The sequence below is a fragment of the Mya arenaria genome, chromosome 2 (assembly GCF_026914265.1).
Source record: "Mya arenaria isolate MELC-2E11 chromosome 2, ASM2691426v1".
In the NCBI taxonomy this organism is placed as follows: domain Eukaryota; kingdom Metazoa; phylum Mollusca; class Bivalvia; order Myida; family Myidae; genus Mya; species Mya arenaria.
The window spans coordinates 53,719,951-53,747,098 of record NC_069123.1 but is presented as its reverse complement, the minus strand read 5'-3'; the positions used below and the strand labels follow the sequence as shown (position 1 = coordinate 53,747,098).

Sequence of the window (27,148 nt, the reverse complement as noted above, 5' to 3'; positions counted from 1 at the left end):
ACCAGCATTATATCAACATAGGTGCCCGTCCTTGTCAGAGTTTGTCAACATGGGCTTGTCAGAATGTAGCCAGCATTGAAAACAATGTAGGTGCCTATCATTGTCAGAGTGTAGCCAGCATTATATCAATGTAGGTGCCCATCCTTGACAGAGTTTGTCAACATGGGCTTGTCAGAATGTAGCCAGCATTGAAAACAATGTAGGTGCCTATTATTGTCAGAGTGAAGCCAGCATTATATCAATGTAGGTGCCCATCTTTGACAGAGTTTGTCAACATGGGCTTGTCAGAATGTAGCCAGCATTGAAAACAATGTAGGTGCCTATCATTGTCAGAGTGTAGCCAGCATTATATCAATGTAGGTGCCCATCCTTGACAGAGTTTGTCAACATGGGCTTGTCAGAATGTAGCCAGAATTATATCAATGTAGGTGCACATCATTGTCAGAGTGTAGCCAGCATTATATCAATGTAGGTGCACATCATTGTCAGAGTTTATCAATATAGGTGCCTATTATTGTCAGACTACCCAGCATGATATCAACATAGGTGCCGTAATTGTCAGAGTGAAGCTAGCATTATATCAATGTAGGTGTTATCATTGTCAGAGTTTATCAATTTAGGTGCCTATTATTGTCAGACTACCCAGAATGATATCAACATAGGTGCCGTAATTGTCAGAGTGAAGCTAGCATTATATCAATGTAGGTGTTATCATTGTCAGAGTGTAGCCAGCATTATATCAACATAGAAGCCCATCATTGTCAGAGTGAAGCTAGTATAATATCAATGTAGGTGTCTAATCATTGTCAGAATGTAGCCAGCATTATATCAAAAAAGGTGTTCATCATTGTCATAGTGTACCAATCATGTTTATCAATGTAGGTACCTATTATTGTCAAGAGTATATCAATGTTGGTGCCTATCTTTGCCAGAGTGTAGCTAGCATTATATCAAAGTATGTGCCTATCATTGTCAAAGTGAAGCCAGCATTATTTTGTTTATGAAATGCTGAAAATTCAGTTCCATCAGAGGCATAGCAGTATCTGTAGTGAAAGCCATATTGATTATCTGATATTTCTTTGGCAAGTAGCCTTTTGCAGCGGCATGCAGTGCCGAGGACGTGGCTCTTCATATTTGGTAAATATTCAAATAGTGGTTGATAGACACTCTAATGCATATGGACAAGATACACTTTTGTAGGAACATTATTAATTGCTGTCTGAGAACTAATGTAGGAAACCTTTGTTTATTTCAGGAATTTGGCAATCGGCATCGGTATACAGAATTTCCCTGAAGGGCTTGCTGTGAGCTTACCACTAAAGGGATCGGGCATGTCAACATTTAAATGCTTCTGGTTAGTGTTGCAACCACGGCAGCACTCTGGAGAGAGTACCCTAATTCATTTTGTAACACTTTATGCTAAAACTCTCGTTTGAGTAATGAAGTGAGTTGTTGATTTGGCTTTTATATTCACCAGACAATATCAGTGTTAGGAAGCGCTTTATCTGTTAGTAATTTTCTCAGTAATTTTGAAAGATTCTTAAAGACCTTATTAATAGAATATGAGTTGAAAAAATATTTCAGGTTAGATATTTGTATGTTTGATTGAAAGTCACATACAGTAATGCATTTTAAAAGCAATATTCAAGATAAGTTATAAATTTACTAAAAAGCTAAAAAGATATGTTAAAGGGTAAAATTTAGTGAGGTAGATTGAGAAAAACAAAGACTGTGACATTGTTAGCGCATGCTTGTATATGCTAGTATATAGGAGTGAGCTTGTTGGTCAGTCAGTAGGTTGGTTTGTCCACATGATGAGTTGCGTTACTCATGAAAGGTTCAACAGATTTTAATTATATGTCACCTTAGTGCAAGAACTCAACATCTGCTATTTCTATATTCAGTTATTGAGTTATTGCACCAGGGTATCAAATTATATTTTATGCACATGACTGTTTAAATATGCAATAAAGGTCTAGTTTGACTTTGGTAACAAACTGTCAACTTTTAACAAAGTTATTGCCCTACGTATTTGTATACAAACTACTCATTTATGACAGAGTTATGGCCCTTTCTAACTTGTTATTTGCCAAATTTTGTGTCCAGATGATAACTTATGACAGGAACGATAGATTTAAATACTTTTTGGTACATGTGTTTGACACTATAAAATACAGTAACTACAAATTTAACTTGACGGGAGTTATATTTTGACAAAGTTCTTGCTCCTTTTTATAGAAAATAGTTGACCATTTATGTGTCCAGGTGGCGTGTGTGTGTATGTGTCACTCCTGTGTCCAGGTGGCGTGTGTGTGTGTGTATGTGTCATTCCTGTGTCCAGGTGGCATGTGTGTTTATGTGTCACTCCTGTCATTCCTTTGATAGCTCTACTACAGCTGTTGTATGTTTCATGGCAGGTATGGTCAGCTGAGTGGTATAGTGGAACCAATAGCTGGTCTGTTTGGAGCAGTTGCTGTGGTGATAGCGGAACCCATCCTGCCATATGCCCTCGCATTCGCTGCTGGGGCCATGATCTACGTAGTTGTTGATGACATCATACCCGAAGCTCAAACATGGTACGCTACACTAGATAGTTTTTGTGCAGAAGGGAACGCCATTAACAATATGCTAAAATGACATAATAATTAAATTATTTATGAACAAACTATTGTGATGACATATCGTATATAAAATCAAATATTCTGTATGGGTCATAATTTGTTGGCATGTTAAATTGTAGCAAATTAACTAAGCAATTCAACTTTATTTTGATACTTATTATGTAGAAGGGTCGTTAAAATCAACAAAGAATGTATTGTAGGATGAATTGTGATAGAAAACCTTGTTAATATTCTGATTTAGGTTCAGTCGATGTCGTCAGAACCGGAAATACTCAAAATAAAAAAATATTACACCAAACCCAACACATTTACATCCAAAAACTTCTCCCTGATATTTACATCGGCCATTCACCATTCTTGTAATAGTTTTCTGTCGTGAAAATAGCAAACTTATTTTTGAAAATAAACATTGAATTTCTTTGATTCAATTTTATAACATTTACGTTTATTGATAACACTAAAACCAATATCAGACAAGCACATACATGATATAATGAAGATCGAATTAGCACATTAACGATTATGGTACATTAAAAAAAATACATTCAAGCTATTTACGCGTACAATGGTTTAAAATGGGCTGTAATTTTGAATTTATACTGGGCCCTTCTCTGATAGACCAGAGCAGTGTCGTACTCACATCTATAAAATTTCCATATTTTAAAAATAAAAATGAAATCACTCTTTCATGACTCGTCCCTGAGAAATAAATGTCTGTTCATTAATTGCGTAAATAAATATAACTTTAATTATTGGCACTTACCAATTGTTCAGGAAGGAATGAATTTTGGACTAGGATAGAAGTTTGACATAACCAGAAAATCAAGGTAATCGAGTATGACGTAACAGCTTTTGAATTAGTTTGATTTTCTCTTTTTGAAATGTTTATATGTTAGTTTTCAGAATAAAACACTATTCCTAGTATTGTCAGATTGACAAACAAATCTTTTTAAAAATATATTTTTTTATTTCAATGAAAGATTTTCTTCTTTCACTTTGAACACAGGTAAATTTAGCACAGGAAAATTTATCGTTTGTTCATATCCCTAAGAATAATATCATGTTACTTTCAATAGCATTTATCTTTATAAGGGAAATACCTCTCTATCTCATCTATATCTCTACTAACAGGTTTTCTGATTTTTCCTTCTTGTGGTTGTCTCCCTTGGGTATATTTCACTAGAACACTGTGTCACCAGTGCACAAAATCTTAACATTAGTGTTGTATAGCCGTGAAAGTGGGTCACATTCCAGCTGAATTCCTTATTCAGGTATCCCCAGGTGAAGTGTTTTATCTGCTTACTGAATGTAGAGTGCATGTATGGCTGGCTCAGCCTGGCACTTCAAAGTCACTTTGAAATCTGACAGTCATTTGAAACACTAGGCTATTTACATGATGAATGTATACTATATCAGTGTATGCCCTGTTTTGAATTTTAATCATTGTTACTACTACATTATCTTGCATATAAATTTTGTGATACATGATAAATGCTTTAAACTAAAATTTACAGGAAGAATTTTTCACCTTATATTTTTCATAAGTCAGGGCTTTTCCTGCCCAATTTAGTAAAAAGAATAGACATTTTGGGAAGATTTGCGTCGTGAAATATGACGAAATAGGGAAATTTTACAGTTGAAAGCATAACCCTTTTTAGTGTTCTTCAAATGAGGGAAGATATAATGTGTCTGCATTAGAAATGTTAAACATTTTTTTATCATACACAATATTAAAATCTATATGGCATCAGTTTATTATGTGGTCAGCAGTTCTCTGAAGTAAGCCATATATGAAACCCAAAATTTTAGGGAAATAAACAAATTTAAATGATGTTGTTATAGGTGGGATATTTTAAAACAGGAGTCAATTTAGCTTACTTTAAATCACTTTTTGTTGTTTTAATATGTATACCTTTTTTTTTTTTTTAAAGACACTACTAGGCGTTGTCTGTGTCAGAGCCTTTCATCTTCACTTAAAATTTGTCAACATATTCAAATGATACTTGGCTCACATTTTGCCAGAAATGATATGCATATGTATACCAAAGGCAATAACTCAGGGTTAAAAAAAAATGTCAAGTTATTCCCCTTGATAGTCTTAAAAAGTCATGCAAAAATTTTGAGCTTGGCCATAACTCAACAAAGTTTCTAGATATTTGAATGAAACTTGGTATACAAATTACTTGTAAATATACGGTATGCATTATTTGTATTAGAGCCAGAGATGCAAACGAGTGGCAAAATTGATATTCAAATATTAAGTAATTCTTTTGATCGAAGATTCAAATATTTGATTACCAAAATACATCTTTTAGTAATTGTAGTAAACTATTATTATAATTAGCTAAATCAATAGCCTGGGCATTTTAACCATTCTTTGTCGTAGCCAATATGCGTGGCGGGCCCTGATTTCCCCTCTGAAATTCCCCATTTTCAGGAAGACAATAGCAATCCATTATGAACAACAAAAAACAAAATCGAATAATTTCAATTTCACTGCCATTGTATTTGTAAACAATGTGAAAATAGATTGATTCCTGGTCAAATGGCGTTATGCACAAATGGAGGGTCTTTCCATAGGATGAGCAGCCTAGTTCTTGGATTGACCTCTACTAAATATAACTATGGAAAAACCAAACCAACTTGGGAACTAGTAAATTGATAAAAACGAAAACATAATAATATTATGTGGATTTTGCCTCATCTATTGTACATCAATAGAGGAAATATATCCTAGTGCACATATTGTAGCAAAACATGGAAAAAAGTTTAAAGCAAATACATTAGTAATGACATTATTGTGGCACATGTCATTCATATCATGACGATTCGAGCTATATTGCACAGCTGTATTTGCAGCCATGACAACACATTGGTGTGAAGGCCGATTCCTTAAATCCCTAATTGGCAAAGGCATTTAAATTTACCAAAATTAATTGAATTTTTTTATGTCACTTTTCTAATAGCCAGTTATTGTAAAATTACGGATACTTTTGTAGTACCAGACGATATGTCCCTAAATGACATATGACACGTGTAAAGTGTGTTGTCATCACATTCATACCTCTGGAATTATGGGCCAATTCTTGTAAAAACAAGACAAACAAACTTTATATACAACGACAGAGTTGTAGGCAAAATATTATCCCTTTTTATTCAAAAACAGAAAATCGAATATTCGAATACTGATTTTGACATTCGAATACCAAAGGTTTTAGAGAATATTTGAATATTCGTCTGCATCCCTTATTAAAGCCTATCACTCTGTCTTAAAGAACTGCAGAGTTATGCCACTTCGTGAAAAGATCTTTCAAAAGCTTTATCTTTGCGATTCAAGTTATCTACATGAAATTTTGTACACATGGCACCAGGTATAGTATGCAGGAACCCAATCCTCTGGCTTCAAAATTTGTTAAGTTTTGCCCCTTGATAGTTTAGAAGTCATGAAAAAAATTATGCTTGGTCATAACTCAATTAATAACGGTTTAAGGATATCACATGAAAATTGTACACATTATTAGTGACAAAATGTACATGTTAAGAGCATGGCTAAATATAGTCATGTTTTCCCCCTTTTTCCAGTAAAAACTATGATAAGCGCTGGAGTTCTTGTTTTTTTCATTCTGGTTGGAATGTTTTCTGGTTTACTACTGCCTATCATGTGATGTGATTTGCATGTTACATGCCATCAAAGTGCAGTATTTTACTTAGGATGATAACTGAAGCATGAGCCTGTATCTTGTGCCAGGATTATAACTGCAAAAAAACTGGGTCTCGTTGCATGTCAGCAGATCATATAGATCTCGTACAGCTACATAGTGCTGATGATTATAATTATACTACCAACATCCTATATGGCTATAGGGAATATAACATTTTTGTAGAAGTCTAGAGTTCTTGCTAGGCTATAAGGAATATTAAGTTACATTGCAGTAACATCATTTTATACCTTATTGCATAACATGTATTTGTCTGTGGATGTTATCAAGACTTAGGTCCATGTTTTGGCTTAGCTCATAGAATTAAGATGAATTTGGCAAAGCATCGGTGATTTCATGGCCATTTGCATGTTCGCTGGCATCTCTGTTATTGGTAATACAGTTAATTTTGGCCATAAATCAGGCACTGGTGAAGATATTCAATATAATGCATATACATTTAGCAAGGGCCGGTGGTCTGATTCCGATATTTGTTGACTTATGATTATTGGAAAACAGACTGTTGTTTGCTGGTACCTGGATGCACTGCTGTGCTTAACTGTTTTGTATGACTTATTGTTGGAAAGGATTGGTGTGTAATGTTATACTATTCGCTTGTAAATACACAATGACACATGTTATGTTATCAATGACTAACAATGTGAACATGTCACTTGTAAATGAATGCTGGTATTTATAAGTGCAAATAATTTCTGTAGAATAAAATCAATAAACATCATTATATCGATTACCAATACTGTATGCATTTAATCTGTTTGAACATAGCAACATGGCTATAGGTCTATAAAATGGCATTTAAGATTTCATAGCTTGCATTCTTTTATGTGACTGCTGCTTATTTATGGGAGAAGCTGGCACAGTAGTTAGTCTCTAGTGGTCATTAAAATAATAATCAACTAGGTGATAAGTTTTATATAGCCTTTTTCAGACATAAGGGCCTCTTGAAACAGGTAACTTTTTTTATTCCTTCATACGCCAGTAGGAAGTACAGGACGTATGTTGTGATCATCTATGGCTGAATTATTTTCCAATCTTCACCATACTTGGTTAAAATGTCTTTGACATGTTTTATAACCATTTGAAGGCTTCATTCAGTCCTAATGTGTAGCCCTTGCTTTATAACTTTACTCTCCATGTACAAAAATGTATCACTGTATGTGGCTTTTGATGGGATTTCTAATGTTTTGGATTTATTATGGTTGTTTGAGACTTCAAAATAACCACAAATCCGGTTGTTGGAGACTTCCAAAATATTCAGTAGTCCATTTGTCCAGCATTCCTGTTGGCAGAGACTACCAAAATGATCAGCAGTCCAGTTGTCAAGACTACCAGTATGGTTGTCTTTAACTACCAAAATAACAAGCAGCCCAGTTCAGTTGTTTGTGACTTCCAAAATATCTAGTAGTCTGAATGACCAAGACTTCCAAAATAACTAGTAGGAGGTTGTCTGAAACTTCCAAAATAAACAGTCGACTGTGACTTCCAAAACTCTAGTTGTTCAAGACAGCCAAAATTTGATAAGGACTTGTACAAGTTTATCAGGACTTTTTGTCAAGTACAGTAGTACTGTGATTCCTCGAGCAGGCAATTTCTTGAGAACGCCTGATTGGTCGAGGTCAAGGATGAGTCCCGACCTTTATTCCATTTTCATTAAAATGTACTGATGATCCCGACATTATGTCACAGCAAAAATAAGTCAAGGACTCGAGCAGCATTGCTTGTCCCAAATACACTAATCATACACAAAAAGCTTATGATTACCTCAAGGTCATAATTTCACACATTTTCCTGAAAGCATGTTCCAAAATAAACAAACAATTGACAGTTGTTTAAAATTTTGCAGTTGTAAAAATTGCAATAACAGATGAAAAGAAAATTAATTAAGTGTAAAAACCTATAATCACCATCTACACATGACCAATATGAATTGATAAGGGAATTTGAGAAAATGATGGTCAGTAGGTTATGATGAGAATTTAACTGTGAGAAAAGTAAATGAGTAACTCACATATGAATCAAACCCTACCATAACAGTTGAACATCAGAATCACTGAAAAGAATTCCTTCTTGTCACTTTGCTTTGCAAATATGGCAAATAAGTTCTGCAAGACATTCATGATGTACCTATCATCAATCTTTGATTTTGCGAAACTTAAATCTGACCAATACCATAATATGCCATGTCATATTTCAATGTTGCATGTTTACAAAATATGCCTTTTGTAAAAAAATCAACATTACTATACATTGACAGTTCTGTTTAACTTTCACATTTTCACATGAAGTGTACAACAGGCTTTGAATGAATGAGTGTTTTCCACAAAGCATTACATAAATGGTGCCAATGTGTAGTAGACTACGTTTGGAAAATAAAAATTTAAAATGTAATTATATGAAATATTACTAGATATTTGAAGTGATTTTGCTTTTGAACAATGAATGAAGCAGTAAAATTAAAAGCATTATTACAGACAACGCGAAAACTTTTTTCTTCAAAGGACATTGCGACAGTTAAACTCTGAAAGTTTACCTGTCGCACCAAATTTTTACCTGTTTTTTTACCTGTCGCAATGTTACAAACAGTATTCAGTAACATCAGCCTAAACCTTGATTTTAAGCCTCTTATTTAAATAAGTTTTGTTATTCCCCATTATAACAGGTTTAGATCTTCTTGGTTAGATGTGTCCTACTATTATAAATTACAAAAAAGAAGCTAAACATCATGTAAAAAAAATCAATATTTCGGATCTTAAGTCATTATTTTTTTCCTCCCTTGCCTCCCCCAAAAAAACTCATATCCAGTTCCTCTACCCATGGAGCAGCTAGATCTGACTCTTTTAATTCATCTTTAAATTAAAGATATAGTACGGTTATAAAATATAACGAATTGTACTACAAGTCAAACTCAGACACAACATTTATGCAAAAACGAAAGTAGAGTTCTTGTTATTGGCAATGTTAAACAGAGCGGAAAGAGTGTCAGCTCGGTATATTCATCATCATATTTAAATTAACAAGATTGCCGGGAACCACTTCGCCGAAAAAAATACATACAGAATTTTGTAAGGTCTGAACCTTTCCGTAAAATTCCGTCTATTAAAAAGTATTAGGGTACGAACTGAAATCGGAACTTTACGGGGGTTTTTTTTTGGCTTTTATGGAAACATGTGCAAAACGGGGTTTACAAATAGTGATACACGGATTAACACGCTGAATAATCATGATATAATAGTTAAAAATACCTCTGAACATTTATTTAGAAACTGAAAGTAAATTTTCCGAAAATTAAACGGTGCTGACTGTAATTTTTCACCGGACATTTTGACCGACCAAAACAAAATATTCGTCGGTCAAAATGGAAATATACCGGACATGTCCTACTGTCCGATGGACATTCGCATTGTCTGTTATTATACTACTAGATGACTTTAAACTTTGAAAATCAGGCATTTCATAACAGACTAAAATGGCCTGAGTTATCGCAGTTCTACATGGGCCAGGAGACTTGTGTTTTTATCATGTGGGAAAACATTCAAACTAAAAAGACCTGTTTGGTTGTGTTTTTTGTAACAAAATAGAACAATACTGATATCAGGCACCAGTAAACAGTACTTTTTGACTCTGGACTGCCCCCCAAAAGTAAAGCAAGCATCATGCACCAGTAAACAGTGCTATTAAGCTAAGACTGTTCCAAAATAGTAAAGCCAGCATCGGGCACCAGTTAACAGTGGTTTTGACTCGAGGCTGCCCCAAAAAGTAAAACCTGGATTTGGCCCCAGTAAATCAAGCTCTTTAAGTAAAATCGAACCGCTTTGGCTCGAATTCCTCGTTGGCTGGAACTGGATGTAAAGGACTGCTTTCTTTATACTAAAGCTAAGCATTTCTGCTTGGCTCTGAAATTTCGAAGGCTCAAGGTATTTTTGCTGGTCCCTTGGAGTCAAGCCAACTGGGTTGGACTGTTCTTATACATGGGACACAAATCTTGTACTGAAGAATTTAAGTTTAACCTGACAGTAAAATCATTATGGTACATGAATATTTCAGTGGTAACGGGAAGCTGGCCTCCTGGATGTCCATAGTTGGCTTTGTGGTCATGATGACATTAGATGTAGGGCTGGGCTGATACGGGTGAGATACTATACAATATACTAGTCAGCTTTATATTACAGTTATGTTCAACTAAATTAGGAACCTAGCTTTAAGGTTGTATTCAGGGGAGGATCTTGGATTTGGCATTAGAGGTGGCACTAATAAAAAGTTGGTAGTTATAGTAAAAAATAGTGGATTTTGGTGCAGTTTATGCATAATTTCTCTACCATATAAAAATGAGGTGTTAACTTTGAAAAAGTAAGGGGTGGGAAGTGGGTAAGGTGATGCTTTTATTTGACTAAAAGCCATACCAATCACAGTGAATCCTGTAGTGTACTATGTTGTTGTCTAGCTCTTCCTAGCATAATGCCATCCTGTAGTGTATTATGTTGTGGTCTAGCTCTACCTAGCATAATGCCATACTGTAGTGTATTATGTTGTGGTCTAGCTCTACCTAGCATAATGCCATACTGTAGTGTATTATGTTGTGGTCTAGCTCTACCTAGCATAATGCCATACTGTAGTGTATTATGTTGTGATCTAGCTCTACCTAGCATAATGCCATACTGTAGTGTATTATGTTGTGGTCTAGCTCTACCTAGCATAATGCCATACTGTAGTGTATTATGTTGTGATCTAGCTCTACCTAGCATAATGCCATACTGTAGTGTATTATGTTGTGGTCTAGCTCTACCTAGCATAATGCCATCCTGTAGTGTATTACTGTGAAATCATTGATGTTCGTGGGGCATTAATTTTCGTGGTTTTCGTGGGTTGGGTGATCCACGAATTCAAGATCCCACGAAATATAAACCCTTTATTCACTTTTTCAATTGCCTTTTTACGTACATACTCTAGTATATTCTTTACAGAGGTCGCAGTATACAGTGTTAAAACCTGTCTCACTGTATAACTTACGATCATTATTCTGTTAATATATTATAACTGCCTTTAACAAATAATAACGAACCAAATCAATTAAATGTGTTTTATGCAGCAAATGACAGTTATAAGCACGTGTTTAAACGTGTGCTGTTAATGAAAATCTCCAAGTTTACAAGATGTGCGTGATGAGTGTCCATACTCGATTTTTTTTATTTAATAAAATAATTAATCGATTACTAGTATATTGAAGGTTACTAAGCACCGAACGTGACAATATAAGCACCTTTTCGGTGTTTTCACAGTTTGCAAAATTCTTAATTGGCATTCAATGGCTTCCCCTATCTGTATTTATGATCAGGGTACATCTTCTTTTATTACCTTTATTCCCAATTAAATCGATAAGTGACATGGGTATATGCACTAATTGGCATGTCGTACCACATTAACGAGTGTCATAAACCGAGTGACGTAGTAGACAGAAATCACGGGCCAGCGCGTGGATATTATGCAGACGATCTAGGACGATCGCATCTTCGATTTTTTTTTTTTTTCAAAAATTAAAATCCACGAATTCAAGTACCCACGAAATTGTTTTTTTTCGGCAAACCACGAAATTTCATGCCCACGAACATTAATGATTTCACAGTATGTTGTGGTCTAGCTCTACCTAGCATAATGCCATCCTGTAGTGTATTATGTTGTGGTCTAGCTCTACCTAGCATAATGCCATCCTGTAGTGTATTATGTTGTGGTCTAGCTCTACCTAGCATAATGCCATACTGTAGTGTATTATGTTGTGGTCTAGCTCTTCCTAGCATAAGGCCATCCTGTAGTGTATTATGTTGTGGTCTAGCTCTACCTAGCATAATGCCATCCTGTAGTGTATTATTTTGTGGTCTAGCTCTTCCTAGCATAATGCCATCCTGTAGTGTATTATGTTGTGGTCTAGCTCTACCTAGCATAAGGCCATCCTGTAGTGTATTATGTTGTGGTCTAGCTCTTCCTAGCATAATGCCATCCTGTAGTGTATTATGTTGTGGTCTAGCGCTACCATGCATAAGGCCATCCTGTAGTGTATTATGTTGTGGTCTAGCTCTACCTAGCATAATGCCATACTGTAGTGTATTATGTTGTGGTCTAGCTCTTCCTAGCATAAGGCCATCCTGTAGTGTATTATGTTGTGGTCTAGCTCTACCTAGCATAATGCCATCCTGTAGTGTATTATGTTGTGGTCTAGCTCTACCTAGCATAATGCCATCCTGTAGTGTATTATGTTGTGGTCTAGCTCTTCCTAGCATAAGGCCATTCTGTAGTGTATTATGTTGTGGTCTAGCTCTACCTAGCATAATGCCATCCTGTAGTGTATTATGTTGTGGTCTAGCTCTTCCTAGCATAAGGCCATCCTGTAGTGTATTATGTTGTGGTCTAGCTCTAACTAGCATAATGCTATCCTGTAGTGTATTATGTTGTGGTCTAGCTCTTCCTAGCATAAGGCCATCCTGTAGTGTATTATGTTGTGGTCTAGCTCTACCTAGCATAATGCTATCCTGTAGTGTATTATGTTGTAGTCTAGCTGCACATATCATAAGGCCATCCTGAAGTGTATTATTTTGTGGTCTAGCTGCACATATCATCAGGCTGTCCTGTAGTGTATTATGTTGTGGTCTAGCTGCACCTAGAATAAGGCCATCCTGTAGTGTATAATGTTGTGGTCTAGCTGCACCTAGAATAAGGCCATCCTGTAGTGTATTATGTTGTGGTCTAGCTGCACCTAGCATAAGGCCGTCCTGTAGTGTATGATGTTGTGGTCTAGCTGCACCTAGCATAAGGCTGTCCTGTAGTGTATTGTGTTGTAGTATAGCTGCACCTAGCATGAGGCCATCCTGTAGTGTATTATGTTGTGGTCTAGCTCTACCTAGCATAAGGCTGTCCTGTAGTGTATGATGTTGTAGTATAGCTGCACCTAGCATGAGGCCATACTGTAGTATATTATGTTGTAGTCTAGCTGCACATATCATAAGGCCATCCTGTAGTGTATTATGTTGTAGTATAGCTGCACCTAGCATAAGGCCAGCCTAAAGTGTATAATGTTGTAGTATAGCTGAACCTGGCATAAGGCCATCCTGTAGTGTATTATGTTGTGGATAGCTCTACCTAGCATAATGCCATCCTGTAGTGTATTATGTTGTGGATAGCTCTACCTAGAATAAGGCCATCCTGTAGTGTATTATGTTGTGGATAGCTCTACCTAGCATAATGCCATCCTGTAGTGTATTATATTGTAGTCTATCTCTACCTAGCATAAGGCCATCATGTACTGTATTATGTTGTGGTCTAGCTGCACCTAGTATAAGGCCATCATGTACTGTATTATGTTGTGGTCTAGCTCTACCTAGCATAAGGCCATCATGTACTGTATTATGTTGTGATCTAGCTCGTATTATGTTGTAGTCTAGCTCTACCTAGCATAAGGCCATCATGTACTGTATTATGTTGTGGTCTAGCTGCACCTAGTATAAGGCCATCATGTACTGTATTATGTTGTGGTCTAGCTCTACCTAGCATAAGGCCATCATGTACTGTATTGTGTTGTGGTCTAGCTCTACCTAGCATAAGGCCATCCTGTAGTGTATTATGTTGTGGTCTAGCTCTACCTAGCATAAGGCCATCCTGTAGAGTATGATGTTGTAGTATAGCTGCACCTAGCATAAGGCCATCCCGTAGTGTATGATGTTGTAGTCTAGCTGCACCAAGCATAAGGCCATCATGTAGTGTATTATGTTGCAGTCTAGCTCTACCTAGCATAAGGCCATCCTGTAGTGTATGATGTTGTAGTCCAGCTGCACCAAGCATAAGGCCATCTTATAGTGTATGATGTTGTAGTCTAGCTGCACCAAGCATAAGGCCATCCTGTAGTGTATGATGTTGCAGTCTAACTCTACCATGCATAAGGCCATCCTGTAGTGTATGATTTTGTAGTATATCTGCACCTAGCATAAGGCCATCCTGTAGTGTATGATGTTGTAGTCTAGCTGCACCAAGCATAAGGCCATCCTGTAGTGTATGATGTTGTAGTCTAGCTGCACCAAGCATAGGGCCATCCTGTAGTGTATGATGTTGTAGTCTAGCTGCACCAAGCATAGGGCCATCCTGTAGTGTATGATGTTGTAGTCTAACTCTACCATGCATAAGGCCATCCTGTAGTGTATGATGTTGTAGTCTAACTCTACCTAGCATAAGGCCATCATGTAATGTATGATGTTGTAGTCTAACTCTACCTTTCATAAGGCCATCATGTAATGTATGATGTTGTAGTCTAATTCTACCTAGCATAAGGCCATCATGTAATGTATGATGCTGTAGTCTAATTCTACCTAGCATAAGGCCATCATGTAATGTATGATGTTGTAGTCTAATTCTACCTAGCATAAGGCCATCCTGTAGTGTATGATGTTGTAGTCTAACTCTACCATGCATAAGGCCATCCTGTAGTGTATGATGTTGTAGTCTAACTCTACCTTTCATAAGGCCATCATGTAATGTATGATGTTGTAGTCTAATTCTACCTAGCATAAGGCCATCATGTAATGTATGATGCTGTAGTCTAATTCTACCTAGCATAAGGCCATCATGTAATGTATGATGTTGTAGTCTAATTCTACCTAGCATAAGGCCATCATGTAATGTATGATGCTGTAGTCTAATTCTACCTAGCATAAGGCCATCATGTAATTTATGATGCTGTAGTCTAATTCTACCTAGCATAAGGCCATCATGTAATGTATGATGTTGTAGTCTAATTCTACCTAGCATAAGGCCATCCTGTAGTGTATGATGTTGTAGTCTAACTTTACCTAGCATAAGGCCATCATGTAATGTATGATGTTGTAGTCTAACTTTACCTAGCATAAGGCCATCATGTAATGTACTATGTTGTAGTCTCACTCTACCTTTCATAAGGCCATCCTGTAGTGTACTATGTTGTAGTCTAATTCTACCTAGCATAAGGCCATCATGTAATGTATGATGCTGTAGTCTAATTCTACCTAGCATAAGGCCATCATGTAATGTATGATGTTGTAGTCTAATTCTACCTAGCATAAGGCCATCCTGTAGTGTATGATGTTGTAGTCTAACTTTACCTAGCATAAGGCCATCATGTAATGTATGATGTTGTAGTCTAACTTTACCTAGCATAAGGCCATCATGTAATGTACTATGTTGTAGTCTCACTCTACCTTTCATAAGGCCATCCTGTAGTGTACTATGTTGTAGTCTAATTCTACCTAGCATAAGGCCATCATGTACTGTATGATGTTGTAGTCTAATTCTACCTAGCATAAGGCCATCCTGTAGTGTATGATGTTGTAGTCTAACTTTACCTAGCATAAGGCCATCATGTAATGTACTATGTTGTAGTCTCACTCTACCTTTCATAAGGCCATCCTGTAGTGTACTATGTTGTAGTCTAATTCTACCTAGCATAAGGCCATCATGTAATGTATGATGTTGTAGTCTAATTCTACCTAGCATAAGGCCATCATGTAATGTATGATGTTGTAGTCTAATTCTACCTAGCATAAGGCCATCATGTAATGTATGATGTTGTAGTCTAATTCTACCTAGCATAAGGCCATCATGTAATGTATGATGTTGTGGTCTAACTCTACCTAGCATAAGGCCATCCTGTAATGTATTATGTTGTAGTCTAACTTTACCTAGCATAAGGCCATCATGTAGTGTACTATGTTGTGGTCTAGCTCTAACTAGCATAATGCTATCCTGTAGTGTATTATGTTGTGGTCTAGCTCTTCCTAGCATAAGGCCATCCTGTAGTGTATTATGTTGTGGTCTAGCTCTACCTAGCATAATGCCATCCTGTAGTGTATTATGTTGTGGTCTAGTTGCACCCAGCAAAGGGCATCCAGTAATGTATGATGTTGTAGTATAGCTGCACCCATCAAAGGGCATCCAGTTATGTATGATGTTTTTGTCTAGTGGAACCCAGCAAAGGGCATCCAGTTATGTATGATGTTGTTGTCTAGTGGAACCCAGCAAAGGGCATCCAGTAATGTATGATGTTGTTGTCTAGTGGAACCCAGCAAAGGGCATCCAGTTATGTATGATGTTGTTGTCTAGTGGAACCCAGCAAAGGGCATCCAGTTATGTATGATGTTGTTGTCTAGTGGAACCCAGCAAAGGGCATCCAGTAATGTATGATGTTGTTGTCTAGTGGAACCCAGCAAAGGGCATCCAGTTATGTATGATGTTTTTGTCTAGTGGAACCCAGCAAAGGGCATCCAGTAATGTATGATGTTGTTGTCTAGTGGAACCCAGCAAAGGGCATCCAGTTATGTATGATGTTTATGTCTAGTGGAACCCAGCAAAGGGCATCCAGTTATGTATGATGGTGTAGATTAGCATATTTCATACCCTGCACAAGGATTTCAAGCCCCCCCCCCCCCCCTTTAAAATTCCTTTTAATGTTTAAATTATCTAACACACTATGGTTGTTTAACAACACTACAGGGGATATAACAAATGCCTCTCTTCTCTTGGATTGGTTTAAAGTGGGACGTGACTGCCTTCCATTCATAAACATGGTTTCATTGATAGATAGCATGTATACTTTGGAGTCATATGATGTAGTTGTTCAGTAGGTCAGTGTGTTAATTGGATGGTAGCGGTACCAATATGTATGAAGGATATCCGCTCCTATCTAGTACAAGATGGTGCTTGGACCAGAATCATATGGCCAGTAGAAATAAGTAGCTTCCATAATAGGAATGCCAGATATGGGGCAGTAGACAGTTTAAATATGTGCTTGCGGTTGACCACAGTAGACTTCAATATACATCCAGTATACTTCAATGAGTTGACTTATTGTCATTTTGTTATTGCTATCCATCATGGACCACTTCATATTAGGAAATTGATTCTTCAATGCTCTTGAGAGATTTTAATAAAACAAAGACAGTTTTTTGCTGTTAATGCTTTAATACATCATTGACTAATTGACGTAAATACTGTCTTATCTCAGATGGCCATACAAGCTATGATATCCATTTCTTCATAATCTGTTAGTGTTTAAAGTATGGATTATGTTGATTTCTTTATTCTCACTAATTGGCCATTAATGCAGCTTTTTAATTGGTTAGTTAGGGTACAAGTCAGAACCAATAATGTCACAGTTATATGTGGCATACTGATCAATGTATCAGTTGCCATATAGAGATAGTAATTCCAAAAGTCCCATGTAAGATCTGAACTTTTTGTCAAGCTTATCCAGCAGTTACATAAAAGAAATACAAGTATTTTCCGGGATTGAGAAATCTGTCCTGATTCGAGGTGAAGTACACCCAAGTCAACGGAAATCTGATCCTTGCCATGTAGTCAATCTGGAAGTTGATACTTTGAATAACTCCCTCAGTCATTGGCATATCTTTAGTCGGAAAAGGGTGACCAGTATAATAAATAAGTTTTGTTTAGCATATTATTGGCTAGCTGTCATTGTACAAGGTATTAAATTAAAGGAAATGCATACTTATTGGAGTGTGGAACCAAGAATTCTACGCAAAGCGAGCGAAAAGGTTTACAAATGTCAATCTGTTTGTTTTTACTTCCGTGTTCCGGTTACAAACGACAACTGCATATACGAATGTTGTGCCCTAATATAGTTGAAAAGGCTACAGAACAGTAAAAAAAATGTAAGAAATTAAAATACATTGGAACACACATAAACATGCTTAGCTGTCCTGTGATTTTTCAATTTTTCCAAATTCAGCTGATCATTGGGACGCCCACATAATCAAAGCCATCCAATACACTTTTCCAGGTTCCTGCCCGGTTTTGGAAATGGATAGAACTTAATATTGTTCTCAAGTCTTTCGAGGTATCTGCTGTCTGTGTTGCAGGTACCATAACTGCACCTTTTCACCATTTTTACAGCGAAAAAAACATTGACGGCTATTGACGGATATAACTTGTTTGTCGGACAAAATGGCGGAACGTAACAAAGCCGATGCGGGCTTATCAGGGCGGCTATCTGATTGGTCAATTGACCTGTCAATTAAAGTCCTGGCGTAAGGTCAATTACCCATTACCTAGACAATAGACAGAGTTGAAAGGCCCTCAATGACCAATCAGTGATCAGTATGCACTGCATGGTAGCTGTATACACCCTTGTGTGTGTACCAGGGTGTGTATAAATTAGATTTGTTCCATAATCATGTGGCGTCCAAATACTCAATACACAACTTTCAGTGGATCATCAACTTTGAATAGTTATCACATTTATTCTGCCTGACAAGGCATCACATGACCTATTCATTATCACATCACTTTCACCGTCTGCACCTGTCACTCTATATGATATAGGGTATAGGTTTACCATATATGCAAGGCGCAATCATTCTGAGCAGCTGTTCCTAAATGGCACTTTTGGAGCGCTTTTCATCGGAACATGTTGCATTTCTTTTAAATATAAAGTTAAGGTATGCATTGTTCATGTCGCAGAATCAGATAATGGACCCACACAAAGATCCCCAGGGCATATATAAGGGTATGCATGTTTTATAGGACATTTACAGTTACTCTGTTCAGCTTTTCTATTGTAACATTGATACCAAGTGTATGTTATGTTTAAATGTGTTTAGCGAGATTTATTTTTTGTTTCTTTGACTTTTTAAAAAATGTTGTCCACAGGAGAAGGAATTAAGAACTTTCCTTTTGTCTCAGTTCACTTTTCAATTCATTGAAGTTAAAATTAAAATTATTTTCTTTTTACATTATCAATGGGAAAGCATTTGTCAGTCTGTAATTTGATTACGTTAGATCAATGTCCAGTTCCATAATGTTAAAAAAATAAACCAATTAGCCAATATAGACAACCAAAATGAAAAATATCGTCATCAGACTGATGTGGAGGTCTGTCAAGAACAGATTGAAAAGAATGACATTTTTTCCGAGAATAATTTTCCGATTTTCTTTTTGTTTTCAAAAATAGCCAAAAAAGGGTCGGCAGGTCTGGGTAACGAAAAATAAAACAAAAAAACCCTGGCCTTTGTGATGTTTATTGTATGCTTTTAGTCACCCAGTAAAGCAAAATATTATTATGAACTTATTTAGTGGGCACTTGTATGTCAGGGAGTACTTCCCAAAGAGATCTTCATTTATGTGATATAGTTAGATTAACTTAATTAAGATTAAAATCATATTTTGGTAATGTACATTTCACTTTTTGACTGAGACTTGATGATGCTCTGTATAGTATCTTTGTCAGCCTCTAGGAGTATTTATAATTGAGACTTGACCTGTCTTGTAAATTTTATTTGCAGCTTTTGAAAGTGAATATTATAGTTAAACAACTATTCATTTATTTGACAGTTTCACCACTGTTTGTTGTGTAAAATTTCACGGATCTGCCAATCCTATATATCTGTATGTAATGTTTGAAATCTTTGTCGTCCAATGGAATGGCGGTATTTTACAAAACGTATTGATTGCCTTCTGTTTGCCATATTTATTGGTTGCATTGGCAACATATTGGTCGTTCATATCTAGATTGTCACGTTATAATTTGTTATTATTATTTTATGTGAGTAATGAAAATCGTACTATCAGACGGCTTTATATTTCTGTTGGAAATATTATAGAGTTGTAAGAAGTAAACGGAGGATTTTCTTAAGAGGATAATCATTTCATAAACCAGTAAAATGCATTTGGCAAAATACTTAATGTACAAATATGTACATTCATGATGTGTCATTTGCCGTGTCTTACATTTTGGTTTAGGGTAGAGGCAAAAGATAAAATGCATAAAAGTTGACAATGTGGGGTTTGTCAGTTACAAAAATTGTTTCAACCATGACATACGTTATCATTTATTTGGAAGTCTATATGGTTGCATCAGACTTGAATGATTCATTTTCATATAAATCTCAAAACAATCGATAGGCTATACAAAATGGAATACATATTAACTGAATAATTTTTGAATTATTTAACTATCATCAACGAAAACCAGTTCATTGTTTTAAACAACATTGTCCTTTTTTAGAACATGCAATTTTCAGGCATAATTTATACTCCTTCATAAATTTCACAATTTACTAAGTCATGTATGTTGACTCCTACATATTAAAATGTTGTGGTCTTGTTATTAATATTGAACAACCACCAGTCCTGTAGATCATTTTATATTGACATATTTCAAATCTTCTGCACACACATCAATACTACTGTTCTTTCTTTTAATACTTGAGTTCTGATTGCATTTCTTTGATAGAGTTTCTGAGATAGGAGTGTCTGTAATACTGGTATGGACTCATCTGAATACATGACATGTATGAACATTTTTATCTTTTGATGTATTCATCTTTTTGGTTTTATTGCTTTGATGTGTGAATGTTCATCTTGAATATTGATTCAATATCCAGAAATACTTGTCTGAAATTAATATCTTTTCTAGAAATGATATAGAAAATAAGTAATAGGAGGAATTCTGATGGTTCATCTACTTCTAGTTTCTCATGAACCCCCTTATAAGCCATTGTTGCTGTAGGTACAACGATGTGTCAGGAAGTGACTTAATATTTTACATCTGTATAACTACATGGGATTTAATCATGATTTATTTACTAAGAAGATATTTTGGCAACTCTGGTAAACATTATTTTGCATACTGAGCTGTTACATGTGGTGTCGGCACGCGCTGTCTGCTGTAGGGCCGATGTACAACTCCCCGAGGACGGGCTGCTCTTTTGGTACCCCTCATCTCATGTTGCCGCCTCCAGCCAGTTATCTTCCACCTAATGAATGGCCATTTCTCAGTCTGCAGTGCTCTTATCAATATTGATCAATTGTTTTGATGAGTATAAAACTTGCAAATGTGCGTCTCTATATCTTAATTAATGTCCTTTCTTGTTAGACAGTGTTATATAATTTTTTGCAGCACTTACAACTTGTATGAATTTTGTCTTGAGCAGTGTAAGTGTGTCTGCTGTTTTTTGTAGCTCGTGTGTACATGGTTGTATCAATATGTACTAAGCTTGTCAGTTCATGTCAAAAATTGTAATGTCCATGAAATAAAACATTATTTTTTATGCTAAAAGTTAAGAAAAAGAGAGAAATGGCATCATGCAGTAACATTGACCTTGAAATGACAGAAGAGAGAAGAATGCCTGTTGCTTTGTGGTGTATTGCTTTTGTTCAACCCTGTCTTGTATGTTTCAGATGAGATTGGAGGGGCTGTGCAGACTCAGGGTCCTCATTACATTCCGCCTAGCTTTGGCTACAGTCCAAGTCACACACTGCAGTCTTTCAACCATATATACCATGTTGTTTTGTATAGACCTTATTATAATATTATGGAATTTATGGATGTTTGCTGTGACATTGTTTTTTACAAAATTTATGAGGTATTAGGGTTTAAAATATTAATTTTTTTTTGCTGAAACAATATTGATATAACACTTCTGTTTGCAATGAAATTTGCCATTACAAGGTTTTGAAGCATTGAATGAGTGTGGCTTTAACTCTGACCAAGTCCACCAAGTGAACTTAAAAACAAGGCAACATAAAGCCAGTCAATCAACTTGACACATCAACGAAACCAAGTGCCACAATTCAGTAATCTTGGGAGTAACCGTATCACGAGGAACTGACTACTGAACAGGCAGTCCCATACCTCTGCAAGTCATCCATACATACTCAGTTTGCATTGGCTCACTTTAAAGGACCAATGAAAATGTAGCTTTATATAACACTTGCAAGAATGGTGTGGTAACAAGAGACACTTTTTAAATACTTAAAACTGTTTATTACTTTTCGAAGCTCGGCACAAATTGACCATCTCTACGGTGCCAAGTGGCATTGCAATCGAGCGATGTTTTAACAAGTATGACAAGTATGTTTTGCCAAGTTTGTTTGCAAACAGGGGAACAAGTATATGCTAATTAAGTTTCAAATAATAAAGAAATTTTGAGTGATTGTAAACTAATTCTAACATTCTACTAACATTTATAAATACATGTAGTTGTTTATAAAAAGAAGCAAAATTGTGTTATTGTTGTGTGACCATATGCACCTACTCTTTCACAATCTTGTATTATTATAATAAAGAGCAGGTGTCTGTGTTCAATTTAAATTTCGGCTAACTGGAAAAACATGAGGAATAAGTGGACATAGTTATTATGTTCAAGGACCCAGACTTACTTGTTACTGTGCATTCTAGATAAGACATTGTTAGTACTTGTTTCTATTTCATATTTAACATAATTTATCTTTTTAGATTCCTTTTTTGTTTTTATTAGCTCACCTGTCACTTTGTGACATGGTGAGCTTTTGTGATCGCCTTTTGTCCGGCGTCCGTCGTGTGGCGTGCGGCGTGCATCGTCCGTCAACAATTTACTTAAAAGACATCTCCTCCTTAACCGCTGGGCCAATATTAATAAAAATTCATAGGGATGTTCCTTGGGTGGTCTTCTATCAAAGTTGTTCAAAGAATTCAATTCCATGCAGAACTCTGGTTGCCATGGCAAACAAAAGGAAAAACTTTAAAAATCTTCTTCTCCCAAACCACAAGGCTTAGGCCGTTGATATATGGTAGGTAGGATCACCAAATGATCCTCTACCAAGATTGTTCAAATTATGGCCCTGGGGTCAAAATTGGCCCCGCCCCGGGGGGTCATGGGTTTTCTCTATATGTTTATAGTGAAAACTTCAAAAATCTTCTCCTCTGAACTTACTTGGCCTAGAGCTTAGATATTTGGCATGATTCATCGTCTAGTGGACTTCTACAAATTTTGTTCAAATTATGGCCCTGGGGTCAAAATTGGCCCCGCCCCGGGGGGTCATGGGTTTTCTCTATATGTTTATAGTGAAAACCTTAAAAAATCTTCTCCTCTGAACTTACTTGGCCTAGAGCTTAGATATTTGGCATGATTCATCGTCTAGTGGACCTCTACAAAGTTTGTTCAAATTATGGCCGTGGGGTCAAAATTGGCCCCGCCCCGGGGGGTCATGGGTTTTCTCTATATGTTTATAGTGAAAACTTAAAAAATCTTTTCCTCTGAACTTACTTGGCCTAGAGCTTAGATATTTGGCATGATTCATCGTCTAGTGGACCTCTACAAAGTTTGTTCAAATTATGGCCGTGGGGTCAAAATTGGCCCCGCCCCAGGGGGTCATTGGTATTCTCTATATGTTTAGAGTTAAAACTTCAAAAATCTTCTCCTCTGAACTTACTTGGACTAGAGCTTAGATATTTGGCATGATTCATTGTCTAGTGGACCTTTACAAAGATTGTTCAAATTATGGCCTTGGGGTCAAAATTGGCCCTGCCCCGGGGGTCATGGGTTTTCTCTATATGTTTATAGTGAAAACTTCAAAAATCTTCTCCTCTGAACTTACTTGGCCTAGAGCTTAGATATTTGGCATGATTCATCGTCTAGTGGACCTCTACAAAGTTTGTTCAAATTATGGCACTGGGGTCAAAATTGGCCCCACCCCGGGGGGTCATGGGTTTTCTCAATATGTTTATAGTGAAAACCTTAAAAAATCTTCTCCTCTGAACTTACTTGGCCTAGAGCTTAGATATTTGGCATGATTCATCGTCTAGTGGACCTCTACAAATTTTGTTCAAATTATGGCCCTTGGGTCAAAATTGGCCCCGCCCCGGGGGGTCATGGGTTTTCTCTATATGTTTATAGTGAAAACTTCAAAAATCTTCTCCTCTGAACTTACTTGGCCTAGAGCTTAGATATTTGGCATGATTCATCGTCTAGTGGACCTTTACAAAGATTGTTCAAATTATGGCCTTGGGGTCAAAATTGGTCCGGCCCCTGGGGGGTCATGGGTTTTCTCTATATGTTTATAGTAAAAAAAATCAAAAATTTCCTCTGAACTTACGCTGCTTAGAGCTTAGATATTTGGCATGAATTATCGTCTTGTGGACCTCTACAAAGATTGTTCAAATTATGGCCTTGGGGTCAAAATTGGCCCCACCCCCTTGGGGGGTCATGGGTTTTCTCTATATGTTTATAGTGAAAACTTCAAAAATCATCTCCTCTGAACTTACGTTGCTTAGAGCTTAGATATTTGGCATGATTCATCGTCTAGTGGACCTCTACAAAGTTTGTTCAAATTATGACCCTGGGGTCAAAATTGGCCACACCCCTGGGCTGATGGGTTTTCTCTATATGTGTTATAGTGAAAACTTAAAAAATCTTCTCCGAACTCACAAAGACAAGTAACGTCTTAATTTAAACTGGATAACATATTTAGTACACATACCAATTTTCAATATGGGCCACATACAACAATTAATAACAAATATACATATATAGATACACACGTAAAATCAAGTAGTGACAAGAGCTTAGATATTTGGCATGATATATCATCTAGTTGACTTGTACCAATATTGTTCAATCTTTGGCCCTGGGGTCAAAAAATGGCCCCACCCGGGCGGTCATGGGTTTCCTTATATATGTATATGATGAAAACTTAAAAAATCTTCTTCTCCGAAACCAAAAGGCGAAGGCCTTAGATATTTGGTATGAAGCATCGTTTATCGGACCACTATTAAGATTGTTCAAACTTTAGCCCTGGGGTCAAAATTGGCCACGCCTCGTGTTCATAGGCTTAGGTTTTCAATATTTGTATATAATGGAAGAATGTGCAATATATGACAGGTGAGCGATTCAGGGCCATTTGGCCCTCTTGTTATTCAATTTTTACCCATGTTCATACTTTTTTGGTAAGGGGTTTGTTAAACTTTGATATCTGTTACTTTGAGAATTTGTAATGTTAAAAATACTTACTATTGTCCAAGTGGCATCCTGTTCTATTTTTGTTGTTTTGCTGTGTCTAAACTGAGCAAGATATGTATGCAGTATGTTTTCTGGATGATTTTTTGTTCAAATATGAATGTATAAGTGATGTTAATATAGAAATCAACGAAAAATGTGTATTATATTTAGACTTGATGGAGTCAAGTGTATAATGATTAAACAGCATATACATATCTATATTTATGTTTACTTAAAATGATTGGATCATAGAAATAGCTGTTTGATATTTAAATGGTGATTGTACAACATTGAAAGTTTATTTATAAAGAGGTATAAGTTTTAAGTGGTTTGCTTCAATATTTTAAAACGGCTGTTGTTGCTTTTAAAGAATAATCTTTGAGGTATTGTCATAGCCTTCATGTCACTGTTGGCGGCGACATTGTCAGCTTGCAGAAACTAAGTTTGGCCATTACTTAAAGACAATGCAGAATATTCAAATGAATGTGGGTACACAAGCTGCCAGACACAATACACACATACTGAAAGATCTATAACTGTTGTTGTAATAGTTGTCTAGTAATGCCCATGTTTTCTACTAAAAGACAACAACAGATGAGCCTTACCATTCTCTCCATGGCACTCTTATTATACTTCCCCTTTTTGTCAGCTTGTTTGATTGAATTTTACAATGATTCTCTTTTATACTGTCAGTTGTGCAAAAAACATTTTTGACATAATTCAGTAAGCGCAGATAAATGTTAAAACACATCACATTCTCAAAGCTGTCTTAATTTGCATGAAGATGTTCATGTAAAGAATAATTTAAAGAAATGATAGAGCAATAGTCAATCAAGCCTTGATCTCATTGTTAGCAGCTGCGTCATTGCCATGGGGACAAATCTTTATTGTCAGCTTTAACTTGAAAACCATTAACAATATTTACATTAAATAAGGTATTTATATTTACTATGACATTGAGCACATATGTAGATAGTGCCATACCAGATACACTGTGGAGTTATGCCCCTTGAAAGGCCTTGGCTAACTGGAAAATTGACAAGGGTTGGCATCTTTTGTTTCTTTTTGTATCATGAAGCTCAAAAGCTTTTATTATTATCCACGAAAAAAAACTATGCATTGAGGTTTTACATGTTTAAAGTGTTAATGTGTTATCAGCTGATATCTATAGTAGTTATAGTAAATGAATTAATTTACCTTGCAAATAAAAAAGTAAAAATTACTTGTGTCATTGTAAATTTGTCTTGTATTTCTTACTTTTTACTGCTGTAAATGGAAAGAAAGAAATATGATATTGAATTTAAACATCGTGGTAACAATTAAATGTGATCTTATTTTATTGATATACCCTTCCTACTTCCTACTGTACCACATAATGTCACCATGTACCAAGGTAGTGATTGGTTGTACCTGCACACAGAATTTCTCAGGAAAGACCAGTAAACTCTTTGTTTAAATCACGTAAGTGATGATGACACCAATTGAAATGTATTCAAATGAAAAGAAGGAAGTAACAACAGATGAGTATTTGCGTTTATTTTCCCAGGATTTGTTTTTCTGTTGAAAAAAGCGTGGTATGCAACCGCCTTTCTATTTGTGTTATTGAATTAAATGTTCCTTATAATGTCATGTGACTCTTGGAGTAAATACTTTGTTGACAAGACAATCTGACAAATAACGAAAAACATCCGTAATTACAACTTACATTTGCCATTAAAGAGATAGATATTCAATTCTGTGGATAAATGAATATGGAACTATTTTCATTTATTAATTCAGCGTTTTTTTTCTGAAGAAATTAAAATTTATGGGTAACATGAAGCTATTACTGTAGTAATTTTCTCTTGAATATTTCAAGAGACTATTGGAGAGTCACTAGAGATTTAATGAAAATCAAAAGAGTGTCGCAATGTCATCACCCACTGCGTTGTAAATGGCCGTTATTGAATCAAATATATCTTGAATATCTTATAAAACTCCCACGTAAAAGACCGCTTTACTGGCTAAGCAAAGTTTATGCCAA

At 36.0% G+C, this 27,148-nt stretch overlaps 1 protein-coding gene across 2 annotated transcripts in view; it reads left to right on the top strand.

The window, feature by feature from the left end:
- The window catches only part of LOC128211443 (zinc transporter ZIP11-like), a 42,096-nt gene extending 15,749 nt beyond the window's left edge, over positions 1–26,347 (top strand). Inside the window, exons 7-10 of one of the 2 annotated variants that reach the window (XM_052916247.1) lie at positions 1,256–1,354; positions 2,418–2,576; positions 10,385–10,468; positions 21,548–26,347. In XM_052916247.1, the coding sequence (XP_052772207.1) occupies positions 1,256–1,354; positions 2,418–2,576; positions 10,385–10,463 (337 nt within the window). In that variant the 3' untranslated portion in view covers positions 10,464–10,468; positions 21,548–26,347. The remainder of the gene's footprint in view (positions 1–1,255; positions 1,355–2,417; positions 2,577–10,384; positions 10,469–21,547) is intronic. The other variant, XM_052916251.1, reaches the window with a different exon arrangement.
- Positions 26,348–27,148: the final 801 nt, after the last annotated feature.